General features: G+C 45.7%; 1 protein-coding gene across 4 annotated transcripts in view; it reads left to right on the forward strand.

The window, feature by feature from the left end:
• The window catches only part of mob2a (MOB kinase activator 2a), a 98886-nt gene that overhangs the window by 22739 nt on the left and 53191 nt on the right, over positions 1 to 22956 (forward strand). Inside the window, exons 1-2 of one of the 4 annotated variants that reach the window (XM_083762959.1) lie at positions 20946 to 21306; positions 21338 to 21442. The exons of 1 other annotated variant lie outside the window; for it this stretch is intronic. In XM_083762959.1, the coding sequence (XP_083619085.1) occupies positions 21405 to 21442 (38 nt within the window). In that variant the 5' untranslated portion in view covers positions 20946 to 21306; positions 21338 to 21404. Of the gene's footprint in view, positions 1 to 16552; positions 16770 to 20945; positions 21307 to 21337; positions 21443 to 22956 lie in introns of those variants that run through there. 2 more of the 4 variants (XM_083762961.1, XM_083762960.1) reach the window with 2 other exon arrangements.

Here is a 22956-nt window from a genome sequence, read left to right on the forward strand (position 1 = left end):
CTGATGCTTTATTATAATAGTATTACATTACTGACAGACTGTCAGTCGGACCGGTCTGTTATCTCCCCATTGCTGTCGGTGACATTCTTTACTGCTGTCTGTCTATATCTTTACATCGTCTTTCTGTCTAGACCGATATTATTTATTATTATGTGTAGTATTATATCTGTGTCCAAGGGGAATGTTTTCACAAGTCCATTTTCAGATGTTTTTTAAGATGATCTATCTGGTTTAGGTATTGATTTTATTTTTCTTCTCATCCTACCATGCAATGCAGCATGCGATAATTTGTTGTTAAACAAAGAATACGCCTGGAGTCACAGATATAAATAGTGTATGTCTCTGGACTCTGCTAAATTATGGCATGAAGTTATGAACTCGTGATGCATGGATATCCGCTTAGTAAGGTGCCTTTGCTTCCTCAATCAGAGAACTATATCGCCTCTGTCGGGGTGGAAACCCCATATGTCAAACGGTTACCTAAAGAAAAAATAAATAAATATATATATATATATATATATATATTAAAAAAAGCAAACGTAGCAGATCGACGAGCACGAAATGCGTCACTTCAAGCTTGTGGATATGCTACTTTTTAATTGATCAAGTCGGCTGTACGAATAAATAGTTTAAATATGGAGAGAGTTTTCTGCCCGACGTGTGTGCGCGTGTACGTGTGTGTGTCGTAGCGAGTGATGGAGAGATGATGCCCCACATCCGTTTCCTCTGATGGAGAGCAAACGGTAGGTGAGAACTTAAGGTTTCGGTCTGGTGATCTCAAGCATTCTCAAGGAACAGAGATTTAGGCTTTACACTACAGTCCGGACCACTCCTCTCATGATGAGTGTTTGGGTTTTAATGTATGGCAGGAAATAACTCATTCATCATGGTAAAAGAAACCCGAAAATACATGAAATTAATTAATGGACTATGAAGGGGGCCGTCCTTAAATCAAATTAGCCTGACGAGGTCATGTCTGCTCGTCAATCACCACCTATTGCGTTATTATTTCACAGGTTGTAGATCTGCTATTCTTCGGCTGTACACTTGCTGTTTAGAAATGGTAAAAAGTAATGGCAATGGTATTCTTAAAATCAGTAAGTACAGTACAGTAATACATGTGTGTGTTTGGCATATGACCCCATGTGTGACGTGTCTGCATGTGTGCGCGCCCCACCCTGCACGCTACAGTAACACGCTCTGCTGCTTTCCTCCTCATTGTTTTGCATCCGAAGGCTCAGACAGCAGAATCTAGAGCAAAGACAGAGCAACGCCAGGAAGTCTCAGTCACTTGTTTGCAGGCCACACAGACCGAAAACACACGCACAGGAAGTGCTTGCTTCTGCTAACATACTGAAATGCATGTCTGTGACCGCACTGTGGTTGTGAGACGGCTCTCCGTCTCACAACCCCGTCTATCCCTTGGTCCCTACTCGCTGTGAGACGGCTCTAACCGTCTCACAACCCTGTCTATCCCTTGGTCCCTACTCGCTGTGAGACGGCTCTAACCGTCTCACAACCCCGTCTATCCCTTGGTCCCTACTCGCTGTGAGACGGCTCTAACCGTCTCACAACCCTGTCTATCCCTTGGTCCTGTCTATCCCTTGGTCCTGTCTATCCCTTGGTCCCTACTCGCTGTGAGACGGCTCTAACCGTCTCACAACCCTGTCTATCCCTTGGTCCTGTCTATCCCTTGGTCCCTGCTCGCTGTGAGACGGCTCTAACTGTCTCACAACCCTGTCTATCCCTTGGTCCTGTCTATCCCTTGGTCCCTACTCGCTGTGAGACGTCTCTAACTGTCTTACAAACCCTGTCTATCCCTTGGTCCTGTCTATCCCTTGGTCCTGTCTATCCCTTGGTCCCTGCTCGCTGTGAGACGGCTCTAACTGTCTCACAAACCCTGTCTATCCCTTGGTCCTGTCTATCCCTTGGTCCCTACTCGCTGTGAGACGGCTCTAACTGTCTTACAACCCTGTCTATCCCTTGGTCCTGTCTATCCCTTGGTCCTGTCTATCCCTTGCTTGGTCCTGTCTATCCCTTGGTCCCTGCTCGCTGTGAGACGGCTCTAACTGTCTTACAACCCTGTCTATCCCTTGGTCCTGTCTATCCCTTGGTCCCTGCTCGCTGTGAGACGGCTCTAACTGTCTTACAACCCTGTCTATCCCTTGGTGGTGGACGTAAAGCTTGAAGGCTTAAAGCGGGTGTCAAGTCGTCCTGAGAGGAAGGGCTGCGAGCAACCACCTGCATGGACAGTTATTCATGAGCTCTGAGATTGTGATGCATGGATATCCGTTCAGTAAGCTGCACACTTCCTCAATAATAGAATCATATCTTCTCTGTCGGGTGGAAAGCTCATATGTCCAAAACTGTAGATCTGCTATTTTTCTAAAGAAAGTATAACATAATGCTTAAAACACCAAAAGACGTTCCCGTCGTCCAGAATGGGTTAATTTACGAGAGTAAAAAAAGTAAAAAAAATAAAAGTAAAAAAAAGAGAGATATAGAGGTTTCTGCCCCGACAGCAACTCGCAGAATTCCACTCCAACTATGTCTTGTCCCTTGTGCACCGTGGAATGCATGCGTTGCATCTATGCTTGCCTTGCATCATGCCCATAATATTCACGTGGACTAATTGGAGCTGGACAGCGAACCGGCAGCTATACGACCGGCCGTCCTATCCCCTGACATACTTTACAGTTGTTAATTGGACACGGCGGCTGCGAGGGAAAATCAATGTTTCTCACTGTCCTGCTCTGTGCACGACTGCACGCACACACACGCCATTAGGCTTGACTTGCACCTTTATCCAACACGTAGAAATTATACATTTTGTGTTGAGGCTCAGTGCAGACATTTTCAGGCTTCTTCCTAAGCTACAGCAGAATGGTAAAGCTTCTTCATGAACTCCTTTTCGAGGTTGTAAATCTGCTACCTATGATGCTTTTGCATGACGCCATAGTATGATTCAGTAGACTAGAGCGTTAATTTGCGAGCGTTAATTTCCATAATTTATGAACCAATAAGAGGTTTCTGCCTGGTCACTTTCTGCCCTTAATACTTGTGTGCAGGCCTAGTCTTCTATTGCAGTGGGGCTTGTTACTGAATCTAACACGCTGTTGGATCCATCCATCCATCCATCCATCCATCCATCCATCCATCCATCCATCCATCCAGCTAGTTTAAGAAGTATCTGTAAGGTGAACAGCTGCTAAGGAGGTCAGTGGAGCGTGCAGCTCAGGCCTCTGCAGTCAGTGCACAGAGGCCAACACACACACACACACACACGCGTGCGTGCCTGTGCACGGCTGCACGCATGACGTGCACAGGCAGCTTTTACATAATCCTGCGGGTGCGCAGGCAGCTGTGGCGGCCTGTCCACAACTCTGCTTTGTGTGGGTATGTGCGTGCGTGCGTGAGTGAGTGACAGCGTCTGGCTGAAGGGCAGGGTACTGTTACCATGCAGACAGACAGTGCAGAGATTAACGCTATACCTACCTGGCCACAGCCTTCTTTAGCACAGCAACAGTTCGGATCAGCTCGGGACAGTGAGGAAGAATTCTACGTTAGACTGTGCTATAATGCATCTATGGTTGTTTATATCTAACCTTCAGTGGTGGGGAAAAGGTTATGACGTTTATTACTTATAGGACAACTTTAGGGTTTTTTTCAACCAAGGTTCATTCATGTTTTAGGTTATTACAGAAAGTAAAAGATGAATGTTACATTTCTTTTCATTTTCTGCTTTTCTTTCGTTTTAGTGATTTTAGCTATTTTTGACAGTTCGAAAATAGCCGAGCTACAAGCTCACAATGCGTGAGCTTCAGCTTGTAGATCTACTATTTTCAAATGGCCGGAATATAATGGAGTGGAAGTGGAAGTAGTCATTCTAAAAAATATTTATATATATTACGATCATTATTTTGTAATCTTTTTATACATAAAGGATTCAATGCGAAACATTCCAATTAAATGTTCTATTAACTATGGACAGCGCGTTGCGTGTTTTGCCACTCATGCCATGGTGCCACCCTCCATTTTGTTTGGCCATACATCATGCCATGGTGCCACCCTCCATTTTGTTTGGCCATACATCATGCCATGGTGCCACCCTCCATTTGCAGCCATGGCTGCCTCTGCCTCCCTCCTGTGATGTTGTCACACACAGATTTGAATATGTGTAAAAGAAATCCGTCACACTACGCGCTGCATTTTCATATCTTCTGGATTTAAGTCATACGCGGCGTGCCGCTGTCACGCTACAGGCCCGGTCTTAGCCTCTGTGTGACCGACCAGGCCATATAATTATCTGTGTCCTGTAAAAGCTTTTTGGTTGGAGGGGTGGGGGCTTTGCATGAGCATTTGTTTATCTGCATCTTTGCATTTAAGTGCTGAGTATCATCGCAGAACTCCCAGCATGCTTAGGGGCACAGTGTAGTGTAGACATTATGTAATTAAAAAGTATTTTTTACAATGAGATACTGACATTTCAGTCAAACTTTACTTTATTACCGCATCACACATTTACATACAAAGTAAAAGAGTGGGGTGAAATTCTTCTTTGTGCGAGTAGAGCTTCTCAAAACATTTTCAGCTCGAGGCGCAAAAGAGTCTTCCCAGGACCCCCAAAAAGGCGATCTACAAGCTCGCATTGCATTGCATTACCATCGCGATGCAACCCATGAGAACCCTGTGTTTGGGAAGCCCTTTGATAGAGCACACCTCTCTGCAAGTGTGTGCTTAGTTGTTATACGTGACTTTGGGCTTTTTTTCATAGATCTGGTTTCTCTCATACAATTCTGCCTGTCCTTGGTCAATCCGGTTGGACCAGCCGGGTGTGTGTGTGTGTGTGTGTGTGTGTGTGTCGTCTTTCACAACCGCGTCACAGCTACAGATACTCTGCTGTTAACCACCATGCATATTAAGCTAGCATTATTGTTCCTTTTTTTGTTGTTCTTTTGTTGTTGCACAGTTGATAGTAAATTTACCAGGCTGCGGTTTAGTTCAGGTCATCATCACAGATTCACACTGGTTCGGGGTTGATGGGGTTGAAGAGGAGACCATGTGCATATCGTTGATGTTGGGCAGAAAACTCTTATCTCCATATTTTAACATTTTGTGTTTTTTTTAGCCCATACTGACAAGAGGAAGAGTTGATGATGATGCCACACTGGATGACACAGCTGTTTGTACACAAACTTGGATGTAGTGTCTGTTGATGCCACAAGAGGGCAGCAGAGATGTTTGGGTAGCCTCTTGACTGTCCTCCTGTCCAGTGTGCCTCAAACTGCTGCACATACACAGGGAAGGGGGAGGGAACAATACTTCCTTGGGTGTCTTTGACAAAACATATTGATTTCTCCTCTTATTAAGGTGATATTTTAATGATATCATTTAATTTCAAGAGCGGGTGTATGTGTGTGTGTGTGTGTGTGTGTGTGAGTGTGTGTCCTACCCAATGTCAGATGATGCCACTCCTCTCAACTAGGGAGAGAGAACAAGGTGAGAGAGAGCTGGTGAGAGTGAGAGAGGGGGAAGAGAGATCCATTGAGCGTGAAATCAGATCTCACCATTGCATAATCATGGCTCGCAGGGCCTTCCCATGGTGCACTGGGTCCGGTCAGGTGTCATATGACCAGCTCATTGAACCAGCCATTAAACCAGTCATTAAACCAGCAGCGTTGTTCCACTACCAGTCATTAGACCACAAGTTCCAGTTCACTACCACCAGTCATCACGCATTAACCCATTTAGACCTGAGCTCCATTCTACAAGAAGGCAGCATGTCTTATTGTCTTCTATGACAGCATGTCGCACACCGAAAATAGCAGGTCTTCACGCTCACAAGTCACAAATACACGCTAGCAACAAGCAATAGAATACACGTTTAGATTAGAAGCATCTTCCATAAACATTAATGGTCTCTGAATTGTCATAAAAGCAAAGGTTAATGCTGCCTCAATCTGTAATTTATAATTGGCTGTATGTAGAACTGCAGCAACATATGTTTATATTGATATAATACCTGAACATCATCATTATTTTCAGCCATGAGATTTTATTTTGCTTTATTCCACACATGCGTTTGTCTAACATGGAGATGGAGCCTGTAGCCGGATTCTTTGGCACACTGCAAAGTGCAAACTTAAACTTGCTAAAAAACAATCTGCGTAACACCCGTTTATAAATTACAAATCATGTCCGCACCTGTCTGGAACAATCAGCTGTCACCTTGCACGCATTCACAGTTCTGTACATTGTATGCACTGTAAAATCCTGTTAAGTTTAAGTGTGTGTGCGACTGTGTGCGACTGTGCGTGTGTGTGTGTGTTCACGTTCACAGACTCATTCCACCGATACCAGACATTTCTGAGACATCAACATAACTCCTCTTCTTACTTTTGTTTTTCTTCTTCATTCTTTCCTCTTTCCTGCTTCCTTTGATTATTTGCGGGCGCAGCCCCCGTGTTCACATGCCAGTAATACCAGAGCACATACCAGTCGACAGGACGTTAAGTGGCTGTCTGTGGCTCTGCGCGCAGGCAGGCCCCCACAGCTCCCGCTGTGTTCTCCCTCCATCCCTCCTTACCTGATGCTGCAGTCTTCTTCACCTCCAGCACACAGAGGGCCCTATCTTGCTTGCTTTGTCGCTTATGACTATTCTTTATTTTAATTTTTATATATATATATATATAGTGAAAATAGCTGATCTCCTATAGCTCACACTCAAGTGGTGAAAAGTACATTTACTCATGTACTGTATGTGTCTGCGTGTTAAGCCCTAACCACACCAAAGGGTCACCATGTAACTCCTTGGGTCCAAACAGTTGCAAAGAGTTAACACTAAAACTGTCTCGACCCTTTGGTGTGGTTTGGGCCATTGAATTCCATGTGTTTAATCACTAGGGTCAACGTGCAACAAGACATATCACACCGCAGGGACGCTAAAGCCGTCTTGACCCTCTGGTGTGCTTAGGGCTTTAGGCTGCAGTTACACTTGATGGTGTGTTAGGCAAGGCTGCACAACAGTGACACTTGGTGGTGCAATATGCTATTGACACAGCCAGGGAACCAGGGACACACCTAGCTGTCTATAGGAGTGGTTGCACCACTCAAAAATGTACTAGTTGCTTTGTAGATTTAGTTTATTTTCACAAACTTTATACACAAACAATTTCAGCCTTATTATCCTTTGGCTATTTGAAAAATAGATAATAGACGTGTGAGCTTGTAGATCTGCTATTTTCAAAGGATTTGAACTTTCTGCATAATGAGTACTTTTACTTTGGGTACCTTATATATTCTACATGGCTTTGTTTTTTTTGTGGTACTTTATCTTTGGTGAACAGTAGGGGGCCCCACAGAATGGTTTTCTGCTTTGCTAAGCCATACTGCCCCCAGCGGTCCTTTGGCTCTGGCTGTACTGTGTGTATTTGTGCGGCTGACAGTGTGTCCCATCTTACACTAAACCTTCCTTTTTCTTTTTGGTGGTACTTTTTAGAGTCACTTGCCCGTGAAAGATGCAGAACAATTTCATCTGCTTGACCAAATTATCAGTATTATTCTCGTCTCGTTTGTCCAAATTCCTGCCCTCTGTGCAGAACATTCTAGGTGTGTGGAGCATGCTCGCCGGCATGTTGCTGCAGTGGCTTCGGTTGCATTTCATTTCCTTTAAGTCTCGCCTGGAGTTTTTCAAATCAAACTGGGAAGGAGCTGTGGGAGGAAGATGATAATGATTTGTGTTATGATATTACAATCATACCCAGGAATAACATTGTCATACAGGACCGCCGCCGCGAGCACTTGAGAAAATATTAACTTTGGCTGAAAAAAAACCGCCCCATTATTTCACAGGCATTCCCGTGGGTTCATATGCAATGAAAAGCCAGAGATGGAAGTGGCAGACGGTTATTGAACTGGGAATCTGTCGTGGCGCTGTCCCACTTTCCTCGGATGATGAATGGCGTAACTTATAGTACAGCCCCCACCCCTCCACCACTGTTTATATTGTGTTTAGTTTCCAAGATGGCCGCAGCACCAGGAGGGGGTAGGGCGGAGGTGAGCGGGTGGGGTTGACATATGCCCTTATTGGGCTGCGTTCACACATTCAAGACACCTGTCTTGTGTTTGTGTTTAATGGCCCATATGGTTTGACCAGACATTTTGTTTGATGGGGGGAGGGGGGAAGAACCATAGAAAAATATGGACAAAGCGTTCCCCGGGTCTAACATGGACGTAAAATGAAGCCTGTTATTCCTGCACTGTAAGTCGCCATCTTTCTAGATCCGTTTGGGCCCAGCTGTCCATTGGCTGGCTCCGTTTGGGCCCAGCTGGCCATTGGCTGCCCAGACAACGAGGCGGGACTTCCCCCCTTCTTCTCCGTTGGTTTTTATTTTGACTCGAGTGGGTGGGGACTCCCGATCATAGACTGTAACGGTAGCCACGCCCCTCAGAACATACGCGACTTTATGGTCATTTATTTTATAAATGGGACCATAATTTTCCAAAAAGAATATTATGACATTAGAAATGAGACTTTAAACTAGTGACTGGAAGCAGAAAGTATTCATGACCATGTTTATTAAGGTAATACAGTCTAGGAAGTTGGGCCCAAATACATGGACTTCTATGGGGCTATGGTTTTTTTTGGGTCCAGTGACAGCGCCACAACAGGCCATTATATGAACTTTCAGGAGTTTCAGGCTTCACAAAATATCTGTCTGACTGCCCCCCTGGGAAGAACACATCCATCAAAGCTGTGTTCAGACACAAGTCAGGTGTCAAACACAAGGCAAGTGTCTTGAATGTAGCTCAGTAAGGGCATATGTCGACCCCACCCCCTCCTGGTGCTGCGGCAATTTTGGAAACTAAACACAATATAAAGAATTGGAGAGGGGTGGGCCCGAGAAAGGCCCTTATTGTCACACAAATAATAGCGATTTAACGATTTTATTGTGGGGAATTTTGTTGGAACATAATTATGATGAATACAAATTCAATTTCTGTTTTTGGCTTTGAAGTTGGACAGGGCAGATATGACATAAATTATACTACTTAAAATTTTTAAACAGGAATTGTGGAAATGTCCAATCTGCATGCTCACAACGCGTCCCATCGCGACACGTTGAGCTAGAAGATCGGCTATTTCCGCTATTTTGGAAAATGTTAATAGCTATAGGAACTTTTATGATGATTATGCAAAATAATTAGCAATTGTCTCAAATAATTAGCGATTAGACGATTATTATATAATAATTATGACAGGCCTAACACCAGGCCCAGAAAGGGAGACATTCTTGGACCGACTGGTACAAGCAAGCAGGCAGGGGAAGAAGATTGACAGTCAATTAATTTAAACCGATGGGACACCAAAAGACACATGCAGAGACAAAGATCCACACAGGGCAGCTATTAAAGGTGAGCTATATGCCTTGCTGTCTTGACTGTATAGACCAGGCTGTATGTTACAGACAGACAAGCCGACTGCTGGCGTCTGCCTGCCTTTTCATACTGCACCCCCCTCGGTCAGGCCCCAGCTCACATACACTGCTTTAACTGTGTGTCTCAACACAACATTGGTATGAGTGTGAGAGAGAGAAACTCAAGGCTCATACTGTGCTTGGGTCTGCAGCCAGTGGGTCGTTTCATTGTGTGTGTGTGTGTGTGTGTGTGTGTGTGTGTGTGTGTGTGTGTGTGTGTGTGTGTGTGTGTGTGTGTGTGTGTGTGTGTGTGTGTGTGTGTGTGTGTGTGTGTGTGTGTGTGTGTGTGTGTGTGTGTGTGTGTGTGTGTGTGTGTGTGTGTGTGTGTGTGTGTGTGTGTGTGTGTGTGTGTGTGTGTGTGTGTGTGTGTGTGTGTGTGTGCGTGCGTGCGTGCGTGCGTGCGTGCGCGCGCGTGCGTTTACTTTTGCTACCTTGTGGGGATCGATGTGTGTGTGTGAGATGGTCTCTCGTCCTACTAATGCGTCCCCCTTTCCTGCTTACGGCCACTCCAGCTGGGCCCAGAGCTGTGCGTGACTGCGTGCGTGTGCATTAATCTGCGTGTGTGTTAACTCGCACGTGTGTGATCTGTGCGCACCACAGGCGGTCCAACTTAACTTGGCTCTCAGTGGCGTATTCCTGGAAAGCCTGTGCTGGCCAGGAGGGGGCCATGGGTTTTACCCCACAACACTGCAGTCAACCAGAGCTGTTTTCTGGAAGCCTCTCTCTCTCTCTCTCCCTCCATCTTTTCTTTGTTTGTTTCTGCCTTCTACTCTTTCCTTAGCTCTCTCCCCCATAAGGCTCCCCCAGCTTCAGTAGAGGGAAAGGAGGAGAGATAACGGATTTATGCAGTAAAGAAAGGGAAGGTACTAGCTCTGCAAATGACTATTGGAGGGAGGGGGGTGGGGGGGGATTAAGATAAAGTACTTTTTGCAGCATGAGGACTCACTGTATGTCACATAAGTGCACACACACACACACACACACACACACACACACACACACACACACACACACACACACACACACTCGTGCAGGTTAAGTTCATTTTCATTACACAACATACAAGGCAAAGTCCAGAGTGTTAATTTAAGAGAAAGGCATCATTTTTAGACTTTCCGAGTTAAATCGACACGCCAGTCTTTGCAGTGTACACCAGGAAGGAGGCACATAGAGTGAGGGGAAGAGAGAACCAGATGGACATATCAAGGGGGCAAATGATGCAACCCTGGTAACGCCTGGAAAGACATGAATGGGGAAACGAGGGCTTGCGCAAGCAAGGAACAAAGCTTGAATTAAGCCTCATTCATACACCGTACAACGGTGTCGCCACCCTCGTTAGCTTGAAAGTCAGTTCTTGTCGGCAACCGACAACCGGGCACTGTATGAATGATGCTTTTGCCTGACAACGGCAGGCAAAAGGTCTAATGACCGTCACCGTAAAGAGCAATGACAACAAGCAGGGCCGACGGAGGGTGGAGAAGGTGATGAATACATGCAAGGAGGAGAAATGCTTTGTAACTTAGAAGAGGGAGGGAGGGCGGGGGAGGAGGAGGGAGGGGTTGTTTTCAACTGCAGCGCAATAAAGCATCAGCTAATTGTCCCTGTGGTTACTTTGCAGTGCTGCTTCCGCCTCCCCTCCCTCCCTCCCTCTCTCCTCTTTCCTCCCCTCCCTCCCTTTCCCTCGCCCCATAGGGTGTTTGCTTCATTTCCTGCCGCGGCGTCTACATATACAATATCTCCCCGCCGTTTTCTTGTATTTTTCTCGTCTTCCTCAGACTCGCCCCGACGCCATTCTTCAATCCCCCCTGGACTGTACCGGACCCCCAACCACCCCCCCCAGCCATCAGTGGTGGAAAAAGTACCCAATTGTTTTACTTAAAGGACAACTTTGAGTGTAATTTTTTTTCCATTTGCTGCTTTCTTTCGTTTTAGGGATTTTAGCTATATTTGACAGTGGGGCAGGGGCATTCGAACATGGGACATTTAACATTACAACAACAAGCTATACTCTGTGTTGTAGGCTCAATATGTCAGTAGATCCCGTGATCTTTTGTGGCCAGATTAAATTGAAAATTCCTCAAATCTAAATGTACTTGATTAAAAGTAGTATTGGCATCAAAATTTACCTAAAGTATCCAAAATAGAAAGTACTCATTAGGCAGAATGTCGTAAAATTTTTTTACTAATAAGTAAAGATTTCAAATAAATGCAGTGGAGTAAAAGTACAATATTTGCCTCTAAAATGTAGTGTAGTAGAAGTAAAGATGTTGGAAATTGGAAATACGCAAGTAAAGCACAAATGCCCCCAAATTGTACTTGGGCGGAACCCCTTTTGGTGTTTGAAGCATTATGTTATACTTTAGCTATTGAAAAATTGCAGATCTACAAGCTCATAGCGCGGCACACAGTGCACTACAAGCTTGTAGAGCTGCTATTTTTGAAAGATCGTGAAAGTGTTGCGCAAATCTTTGAATGTATATTCTTTCAGAGCGAACATTTTTAACTCAAATCTTTGCTTCTGGGGGGTCCCTGGAACAACATATTTTCAGATGGGGGTCAGCGGCCAAATACAGATAATTCTGGGGGTCTTTGACATGAAAAAGGTTGAACACCACTGACATAGAAACATAGGGTTTTCAGAAAGCTGTCAGGATTTAGAAGATATTTTGTAGAATCTGTTGTCAGGTCAAAATGGGTTAAGTACAGTACTTAAGTAAATGTACTTAGTTACTTTCCACCACTGCCAGCCATCCCCCCTTTCTCCTCCTCTTCGTCTAGAGCTTGTGTTGCGTAACTATGCAGTGAGTGGTCTGCCTGCGAGCAGCAGCAGCAGCAGCAGCAGCAGCAGCAGCAGCAGGGCGATTGATTAATCAGCTGTTTTGTTTGCCAGTCTGCTCTTTACGGTATAATAAATGACCCTCACTCCGAAGAGTGTACGAATGGAACCGAATGGACCCACATTCGGTTCCATTCGTGCACTCTTTGCGGTTAAAATAACACCATGGGTTTCACTGTGCACTGAAACTGGGCCTGAGTGCTTCAGTTGGGAAAGGGAGACCACACACACACACACACACACACACACACGCATCAATGTAACTGCAAGCACACATTGCAGTCCATGATGTAATGCTAACCTGCAGAGCCCTTTGCTTGTCTTCATTCATCATTATATGGTCCACACATCAGTGCACGACCCCCTCCAATGCACCAGGTTATGGCTGATTGATTTATTGTGCCTTATTATGACACCACTACGGATTGATCACTCATTAAGGTTTGTTTGTCACTGCTCCTGCGGGTACAAGAAGCGAACTAGCAAAGTGCTATTTTGTGAGATCAACAACATACAATGACAATATTCATAATAACTTTTAAAAGACATAGAAGGGTAGACGACACCTCATTCGCCGCTGTAATTCATTGGAGCGACCTGTATTGAACTGAGGGTGGAAGTGCGCCGGACATGAGCCATATAGTTACATGGACATGAGTGTCATGGCGGTGTCCAGTCATGTGACTCACGTCCCTTCCTTACCTTGCCCTTGGCACCAACACGGAAGCTTTCCCTCACTTGAGAGCATTCGTCCCAGAGCCGGAAGAGGCGTCTACTTTTCTATGTAGGGCTGCTCCGATCAGGTTTTTTAGGACCAATCACCGATTGCTTTTCTCATGATCAACCGATACCGATTCTGATCTTGTGCTCAAGGGAAATTTTTGAGTATTTCCAAAATTATAATTTGTAAAAGCCCATGTCAAAACTGTTCCCGGGGGGGGGGGGGGGGGGGGGAGGAAGGGGAGAATGTTTAGACCAGTCACAAAGATACTAAATTATACTCCAGATCGAGTCATTTGAAGGCCGATCGGTGGTCGATTGATCGGTGCATCTCTATTTCTATGTCTCTGTCTATGAGTCTCTCTCTTGGTCTGTCACATATGCACACAGTCACACGCACGCACGCACGCACGCACGCACGGCCATCAGATGTCGCAGTGATTCAGGACTTTGTTTACACATCCTTGCTCTTCTGAACATGGATAAGTGTGTGAGTGGCATGCGTTGTTTTCTTGTTGTGAAGTCAGGCTAGTGCCAGGAGCAGTTCTGTTTTTTTAAAGTTCCACTCGAGCAATTATCACCAGGTCAGGGGTGGGAATTGGCGGCAGCGCTGACCCCAATGACATGTTGTTGGGCCACACAGTCAGACCTATACAATCACAGTATATGAGAGAAGAGATCCCCCAGCCGGCAGCTCCTTTCCCAAAAGGGACACAATGCACCTCTAGACAGTAAGTAGACACTAACCAGGGCGATAAAGATCTCTATCTGTCATTGTAAAGTCATTCCAGTGTCACGTAAGTGTCATCCTCCGGTCACCTCAAGTAAGTCTGGCTGTCTGCCTTCCATGCATTTTAACATTCCCATAATACTGTACGTCGCTGGCTCGCTGCTATTTCACAAATTCAGTGTGTTCGGAGAGGATGGTTGAAATGTAACATAGCATTGTGTAGCTGTTGCCAGAGCTTCTTACAGGTTATTGTGTAGCTGTTACCAGAGCTTCTTACAGGTTATTGTGTAGCTGTTACCAGAGCTTCTTACAGGTTATTGTCTAGCTGTTGCCAGAGCTTCTTACAGTATATTGTGTAGCTGCTGCCAAAGCTTCCTACTGTATATTAAACGACTTTCAATAAGAAATTATTTATACCGGGTGGTGGCTGCAGTTTATTAGATCAGTGATAATGAGGTTAATATAACATCACAAAGCAGTTTAAGCACTTTAACTCTGTATAGGCCTACATCGGTTATTTGAAAGTAGCAGATCCACAAGCTCACTTCAGTCTGGGGGGGGGGGGGGGGGGGGGGGTTGTGTGCGTATGTGTGACTGTGTGTGGGGCACACGTCTTGTATGGGAGTCCACTTGCCACAAAACATTTCGGTCAGGTGGAAACCTCCATATGTCCCAAAACACTACTTTTCAGGATTCACATTCAAAAACTGAAAGTAACAGATTTACAAGCTCAACATATGATGCTTCGCGTCACATTCGAGTTTGTAAATCTGCTACTTTTGATGCTTTTGTGTGACGGTGCAGGATGATCAAGTAGGGCATTCATTTACGAAAGACTCCAACAGGTTAGAATATGGAGATAAGAGGTTTCTGCCTGACAGCAGCGATATAAAATGTCGGGGTCCTTGACAATTATGACAAAGTTGGAGAACCACAGTGTTGGATACATAAACACAGACATGCAATATTGCTTGGAAAGACCGCTCTGGAGTTAACCCATTTCGACCGAGACAGATTATACAAATGTCTTCTAAATCACAACAGTTTTCTGAAAAACCTATGTTTCCATGTCAGTGGTTCTCAAACTATTTCATGTCAAGGACCCCCAGAATTCTGATATGTTCTTCCAGGGACCCCCCAGAAGCAAAGATTTTAGTTAAAAATGTTTGCTCTGAAAGTATATTCAAAGATTTGTCACATTTTCACGATAAAAAAAAAATAGCAGACCTATATTAAAGCTAGTGCCGCGCTACGAGCTTGTAGAACTGCTATTTTTCAATAGCTAAAGCATTACATAATGCTTAGTTAAAACACCAAAAGGGGTTCCCGCCCAGAATGGGATGTTAAATGGCTATTCTTGCCTTTAAAATATTTCACCATTCATGCTGTGACAAGTGTTCTGGACTCTGTTTACATCCTATGGAGGGAATATAGCCCTGCCGATAGAAAACGCTCCTGAAACACGAGAGCCATGATTGGTCCCTCTGGGTCCTGGCTGTGGAGAAAGACCAGGCGCTCAGGATTCCATATGAATAATTTTTCATAAATATACTGCCGGCGGTTGATGATCCATTCTATAGCTTATATTTCGCTTTTGTCAATTTCTCAAACTCTTGGTTTGTACAGTTGTAGCTTAGGTTACGTATGGTATATTTCTGTTTTTTATTGGCGTGAACTTGGCATCATGTTACTTGTATCCATTTGTTGAGGTAAATGAAAGCTGCGATCCGTAACATTAGTGAGTTTCATGTCCTACTACTTTGGATTTGAACCCCAGTCTCTCCTGCACGGGAGGCCAAACTTTCTACCGCACCCACCAGACACAATCCCTGCTTGGTCAGCAGGAGATATAATCTCAAGAACAGATTCCGCTACTGAATCTGTCGACGGCGGCATACAGAATGTGTATACATTGTTAGTGGGAATGAAAATTGAAAACGCCTGTGCCCACCGGAAGAGGAGGGCCGCCATAAGGCGGAGCAAACGGGCAACATCCTGCTATTCACATTCTGTTTGGCGCCGCTCCCTGAGGCAAATTCAAAGGAAAACAGGGTGCTGTTGCTTTTTGCTGATGGGTTCCCGGATTGGGTGAGATATTACACTTGTTTGGGAGCTTCAGGCAGCACTACTTGTCAACTAGAATGTTGTCTGAAAACCTCATGTTATGTCAAACTGGTACTTTTATGTTTAAAGCTTGTAGGTCTACTTGGATGCTTTTGTGTGACGCTGTAGTATGATCAAGTAGGGCGTTAATTTACAAACAAACCCACAAAATGTTAAAATATGGAGATGAGGTTTCTGGACAATGTGATCCTTCTGTCCTACCTGACACCTAGATATAATTGAATTGCCTCCAACCACTGCAGATGTAGCCTTGCTTGTTGTTGTATTGCATTACATACCATACAGATTCATGGTTAATGTGTGTGTGTGTGTGTGTGTGTGTGTGTGTGTGTGTGTGTGTGTGTGTGTGAGACTAATTGTATTGTCTGGAAGAAGTTAATTCCGTCACCGGTGGACTGCTTTAGGCTACAACATACAGCGGTCGCTTAATTTAATTTACTTCTTTGTCGTTTGGGAAACGTTTGCCGTCGTTTTTTGGCATCATCGAGTCGGAAACAACAGCCCCGGTGACTTCTAGTGAGGTGAAAAGAAAAACCCTGCCTGCCCCACGGAAGCAGTAGAACTAGAACCAGAGAGAGGAGGAAGGGGGGCGGTTAGGAAAACACAGCGATAGAGAGAGAGAGAGAGAAAGCATAAAAGAGAAGAAAAGCTCTGCAAGGCAAGGCTGCCTCAAGTCTAGTGTTCTGTTCGGGTATTTTATTGTTCATCGTCTGACTGCAGCAGCAGCTAGCAGCTACACTCTCTCTCCCTCTACCAAACAAACACGCTGCTTTTTCTGTTCTATAGCTCTTCTTCTGGAAAACAAAACAATTCTGGATTTCTTTATCCGTTTACTGTCGTCCGGGATGAGGTTCAAAAGGAACGGCTCCTATACGTTAAATAGGTAAGAGAAACCATAACACGCGCCTCGATCCCCGTAAACTTCACGCATAATCTCTGCTGGGGAACGTAACGTGCTGTGTCAACTCATTTTGTTTTATATTAAAACAACTCGTGACCGAGAGGACGCTTTGCAATGATGATGCCGAGTAGTGTCGATGTTACTTTAGTTTCGCTTCTACATTAAAGTGACGTTTTTGCAATCAGAAATCCGAGTAGAATTAGTAATGTTTTAGAAAATATATCGCCTTTCTATGATAAAATGCGGCTATTGTTAAGAACTGGCACTCGTAGTTGAACAGATTGATCTGCTGTCACGCTTCCTTCATTCATGGTGATTCCACCATTGTAGTGTCCACGTGTAGGTCAGGGTAAACCTGTCCGTCTTGCTGTGGGTGGGAGGGAGGGGTAGGCGCTCTTTCTTTTGTTTTCTGTCTTCCATTGACAGGAGAATGAAAACTAGCTCTTCCTCTCTCCATCCCTCAGGATCCTAAGCAACAGGCCCCCTACATCACCTCACTCCCTCCACAGAAAAAAGGATACCCCTCCCCATGGGTTCCATCCCCTAGCAACTTCAGTGTGTGTGTGTGTGAGTGTGAGAGAGAATTGATTTATTGGATATACTGACTTTCAACTGTACATACATTTTGTTTTGATTGTAGGCCTTCCACTTTTTGCTTTGGCAATGTAAACTCATGCCAATAAATCACTTTGAATGAATTAGAAAATTGAGAGAGGTTATAAGTTTGTTCCCCCTAACCCACGTTGTGGATATGACCTCAACGGGCTCCATTCACCTCCCAGACATTTATAGACCGGATCACGAGTGTTACCCACTGATTCCACTGTTTGTGTCATTATGCCATCTCTCTCTCTCTCTCTCTCTCTCTCTCTCTCTCTCTCTCTCTCTCTCTCTCTCTCTCTCTCTCTCTCTCTCTCTCCCCCCCCCCCCCCAGTCACAAGTTTAATGAAAAGGACTTTCTTTGTCTTACTCTTCCGTCTTCCTCCCCTTATCAAACCAAGCTGCACCACAAGTTTGAATGCTCCTGCGATCCAGCTCGGCTCAGAGAGAGTGTGACTATTAACCACCGGATTTCTTGCGTAATTATTCATCTGGATATTTTGATGAAGTGCCTTTTGTTCTAGTTGACGGCGCAGGCACTCGCTCTCAACCACGTACTTGATCATTTTGTTGAAAGTGACTGTTGATGTAGTTTCCCTTCCTCCTTTTCTCCTCTGGCGTGGAGCTCTCTCCCTCAGAATTGTTATCAGGCACAGGCCCCCTTCCGCTGTGTGTACACACACACACACACACACACACACACACACACACACACACACACACACACACACACACACACACACACACACACACACACACACACAGCACATCCTGACTCTTGTGTGCTGAAACACAAAGCAGCCTAATGAATGAATGCTGATTGCACACTCCATCACACAGGCTCACAAACATGAGAGCATTGTTATGACTATGCACTCCCTTTTGTGTGTATTCAATTAAGGTGTGTGTGTGGTGCCAATAAAGCCCAATTAATTTACTTGTGTGTATTTGGCTATGCGTGTGCAAAGCAGAAGCACGGGAGCTTCAGATTAAATCAGCGTTCTTTTGTTTCTCGGAAATTCACGTTCAGTTGAAGATCTCGCACACCCCCCCTCCCAATCATCTAGGTGTTGTGAGCATTAGGGAGTGAGCATTAGGGACAATGGAAAGTGAAGGTGGAGCCTGGGTGGTGACAGACAGGAGGAAGGTGCCGCTGAAGAGAAGGGAGAAGAGAGGATGATGTCATTGTAGCTCAAATATACTGCTGCTGCTGTCTGCTGCAAGCTCGTCCCGTCCCGTCCCGTCCCGTCTCATCTTTCAGAAACGGAAGGGAAGTGATCCAGTACTGTACTGTAACTGTCATGTCATGTCCCTGTCCCCCCCCCCCCCCCCCCCCCCTCACATCTCTGAGGTCTCTGTACTGCCCCTGTCAGTGTCAGGCATAACACCAGATGTTTCTTCCAAGACAAAATGTGCATTTGTTTGTTTTTATAGAATGGTGGTTTTGTGTTGGCCAAGGCACACAAATGGGCAAAACAATTTTGTTGAGAGCAGGCCACACCTGTATTCATAGCGGAAATGGCAGATATGCAAGCTCACGATGTGACATGTTTTTTTTTTTAAATAAAACACTTCTAAATATATATTTTTTACCTGTAATGGCATGCCCAAAATGGGGATATCAGGTTGAGGGTGCTTAATATTAATATTTATATACATATATATATATAATTTTTGAATTTGTGTCTGCACTGGAAAATAAATTCACACATGTATAGTAAATTAAAAAGCAGTCATTACTATATATTACAATAATAATTTGTGGTTGTCAGTCACACAATCCCAATAGTTTTAGGCCCACTAGCGGCAGACAGTGCTCCCAAGTGCGGCAACATGGTCTGTCAACTTCAGAGTCACTGAAGACTACTCACTACTGGCAGTATTGGTATTGGACTGTGATGGAATTTGCTGTGCAATGTGCATGTTCAATTGTTAATGCTCTGCATGGCCTTTCTCCTAGCACCAACCTTAGACCACTTGCACCGCATGTAAGTTCTTAATGTTGTGTCATGAGCAGGTTGCTATGACACATGTCCGTTCAACACCCAAAGATGATCTCACAAATTACTAGCCTGGCCTAGCCAAGTAGCCAGCGTGCTTTCTGATCTAGAGGGGCGGGCGCGCTTGGAGCAACCGCTGGAGAATATTGGTTCACCGATCAGAGCCCCCCTCCGCCCCTCCCCTCCCTGGTAGAAATCAGCGGAGGAAAGCGACGCCCCTCTGCACTGTAGTTCCTCCCCTCCTACTCTCCTAGACCAGGAAATGTGTCACGTTTCCCAGGCTTTCATTTTTTGAGCCGAACGCGAACGAAAATAAAAGCCTGGGTACCGCTGAGGCTAACGAATTACTAACCTGCGGAACCTTGAGAGTAGCACGACCTGCAGGTGTCGCTATTTTTCTCTTTGACTCAAATTTAGATGCCACAGCTTTGTCTTGCTGTGCGCTTGAACGTTGACTTTTGCTTGTGTCTGTGTTGTCACGGTCAGTTAACCGTGAGATGTGTGTGGTGCAGTCACTGTCTGTAGCCTTTGAACACACAGTCGCGCACACACAGGCAGTCAGACACACACGCACACACAGGCACACACACAGGCACACACAGATACAGACACACACAGGCACCTGACATCTTTGCTCTCAGGAGTCTGGCACGAGGATGCTGCGCACGTCTACCGCATGATCAGAGAACATTTGAGAACAACCAAAAAGGGTTTCATCTCACAATGTGGAGGAGACAGTGGGTGGCTACTGGCTTTCAGCAAGCGGAAGGAAGGATACAGGGAGGTCATACGTGATGAGGTCTATAATTCACTGTGTGCCCTTCACCTTGTTTGCACGCGCAGCAACCCAAGGCGCTCTGCAGCGATTGGCACGTTTCCTGGGGGTGTGTTGCAGCGCTAGCCAGTAGCCACTCCCATACCTCTGCGTCATTTGTGTGATCAATGAATAATAGTCAAGTAAGTGTGTGTGTGGAGAGTGTTTTTGTTGTCATTGTGTATGCTTTTGGTACCGCATGACTTGTTCGTTTTCAGAGTTAACGATGAGCCAGGTGTGTGTTTAGTGGCTAGTAGTGCCTCTCTTATCTTGTACTGAGCAAAGGCATTTTTTCAGCCCACAAGTAGAGGCTGCCAGGCTACTGCATTGAGTAACTTTTTGATAAAAGATTACACAGGCGCGTGTGTGTGTGTGTGTGTGTGTGTGTGTGTGTGTGTTCCTGTGTTTGTGTACGTGCATTACAGAGGACAGATGGGTGGGGACGATGTTTAAACCTAGTTTGGGATGTATACAGATGGCAGAGATTTCTACCACCAGGGAATGTCTCTGTCTCTCTCTCTCTCTCTCTCTCTCTCTCTCTCTCTCTCTCTCTCTCTCTCTCTCTCTCTCTCTCTCTCTCTCTCTCTCTCCCCTCTCTTCTCTCTTCTCTCTCTCTCTACCCATCTCTCTGTCCCCTGCAATCCTGCCCGTACCTCCCCGCAGTCAGCACTTTGTTTATGGGAGTCTGTTTGCCAAGCTAATCTTCCCGCCTTTCAAGTGGAAGCCAGCGAGGGAGCGAGGGCAGGCAGAGAGAGCGAGGGAGTGAAGAGAAGAGAGGCAGGCAGTCGCAGTTGTTGGAAGAGGAGAGGAGAGAACACGCACTCAGAACGGACTCTTGTTTTGTGAATGATCTTTTTCTCTTTTATTCGCCCACTCTGGAAGACCGTTTCCCTGTGTGTGTGTGTTTATTGCACAGGGCTGTGAGCACGTGCACAGCTTTCCAAGTGCCCCGCGATAAGTCAAAGGGACGGCACTGGTGTGCCCGGTCGGCAAGCGGAGTGCTCCACACGTGCGCAGAAGGTGATTGCAGAAGGTGTTATACTGGGGCTGGAAGCGGCAGCATCAGCTCTATTACACCTGTAGGCGAGTGTGTGTGTGTGTGTGTGTGTGTGTGTGTGTGTGTGTGTGTGTGTGAGAGAGAGAGAAGAAGGGAGCTGGGCCCTGACCCATCAGTACCCCGGCTCTGCCTCTACAGTCAGCTGGATGGGGGTTCTGGTGTGCTGTGATTGCTTCTTTTACAGGTACGGTGACGCATATACATCTCGCTCTCTAATCTATCTCTCTCTCTCCCCTATTATGTTTATTTCCTGTTGTTTATTGCCATTGTTGTTGAGTTGACCCACCACTTCGATAATTTCATCCCATGTTGTCACACACTTAAAGTTCTGGGTCTGTCGTTCTCTCCCTTTCTCTCCTCTCATCCCCCCCCCGGTCCTCATTTGAGCCAATTTTGTAGCTCTCTCTTCTGTTGTGCTGAGATATTTAAAGTAAAGTGCTGCATTAGAAGGCAGAGATTTCTTGCTGTAGTCGGATGAACAGGGTTGGGTATAAAAAGGTTTTTTTGGGGGGGGGGGGGAAATGGCACGCAGCCATCCTCTCTACGTCAGAGCAAAGAGGAGGATTCATGAGCTGCTGTGTTACAGGGTTTAGCCGGTCGTAGGTTGCAGGAGAACGTTGATTTGAGCCTAAAATCCGTAGAGAACCTTTCCTCTGTTGCCCCATGCCCCAAAGCTGAAGCTCTGCGTCTGTTTGTTTGGACACAGTGTTCCTTCCCAAGGGGGGAGTGTATGAGGGGGTTGTGGATGGACTTTGCATTTTCGTCTAGCTACAATGACCCCGCTAGGATAAGTACAGGAACAGTCAAATTTGTGGACATTTTTATGCATTTGGCACCAAACCTTTTTGGCAGAGAAAAACCTACACTTGCCTGTGGACCGGACTTGCCACCATCTGTTGGTCATTATGGCCATCGATGAAGTATTTAACTGTGTAATAGTTCACTGCAGTTAAACCAGCATGGGTTGGGTTGGTTGTGATTTTATGTTATTGATTCCTGCCCTGTTCTTATAGCTGCCTGCTGTGCTTGGGGTGGGTGGTGTGGATGACTTGAGCTAGCCTTGCCCCTGGCAGTCTGGAGTCTGGCCTGGAAGGGATCTGGTTCCCCTCTCTTGTGGTTTTGGGGTTAGCCAGCACGGGCCTGCCTTCACTGCAGTATAAAGTCTATATATAACCCTTTAGCTCCCAGAGGAGCGTTTTGATGGTGAGGGCTAAAAGATTCATCAAGCTATAATAGATGCATGCAAGCAAGCAAAAACACACGCACGCACGCACGCACGCACGCACGCACGCACACACACACACACACACACACACACACACACACACACACACACACACACACACACACACACACACACACACACACACACACACACACACACACACACACACACACACACACACACACACACACACACACACACACACACACACACACACACACACACATCTGCATTGGATTAGGGCAGGCCATCGGATGTCGCAGTGATTCGGGACTTTGTTTACACATCCTTGCTCTTCTGAACATGGTTTACAGTGTGCATCTTGTGTGTGTGTGTGTGTGTTTGCTGTGCTCATGTGCCTTACTGTTAAGTGAAGTCTGCACTGTGCATGTGTGCGTGTGTCCGTGTGCGTGCGTATGTCCGTGTGCGTGCGCGCGCACCACATGCAAGAAGCCTTGTTGTTGTGAAGTCAG

The sequence above is a fragment of the Protomyctophum parallelum genome, assembly GCF_964188405.1.
Source record: "Protomyctophum parallelum genome assembly, chromosome: 4".
Classification (NCBI taxonomy): domain Eukaryota; kingdom Metazoa; phylum Chordata; class Actinopteri; order Myctophiformes; family Myctophidae; genus Protomyctophum; species Protomyctophum parallelum.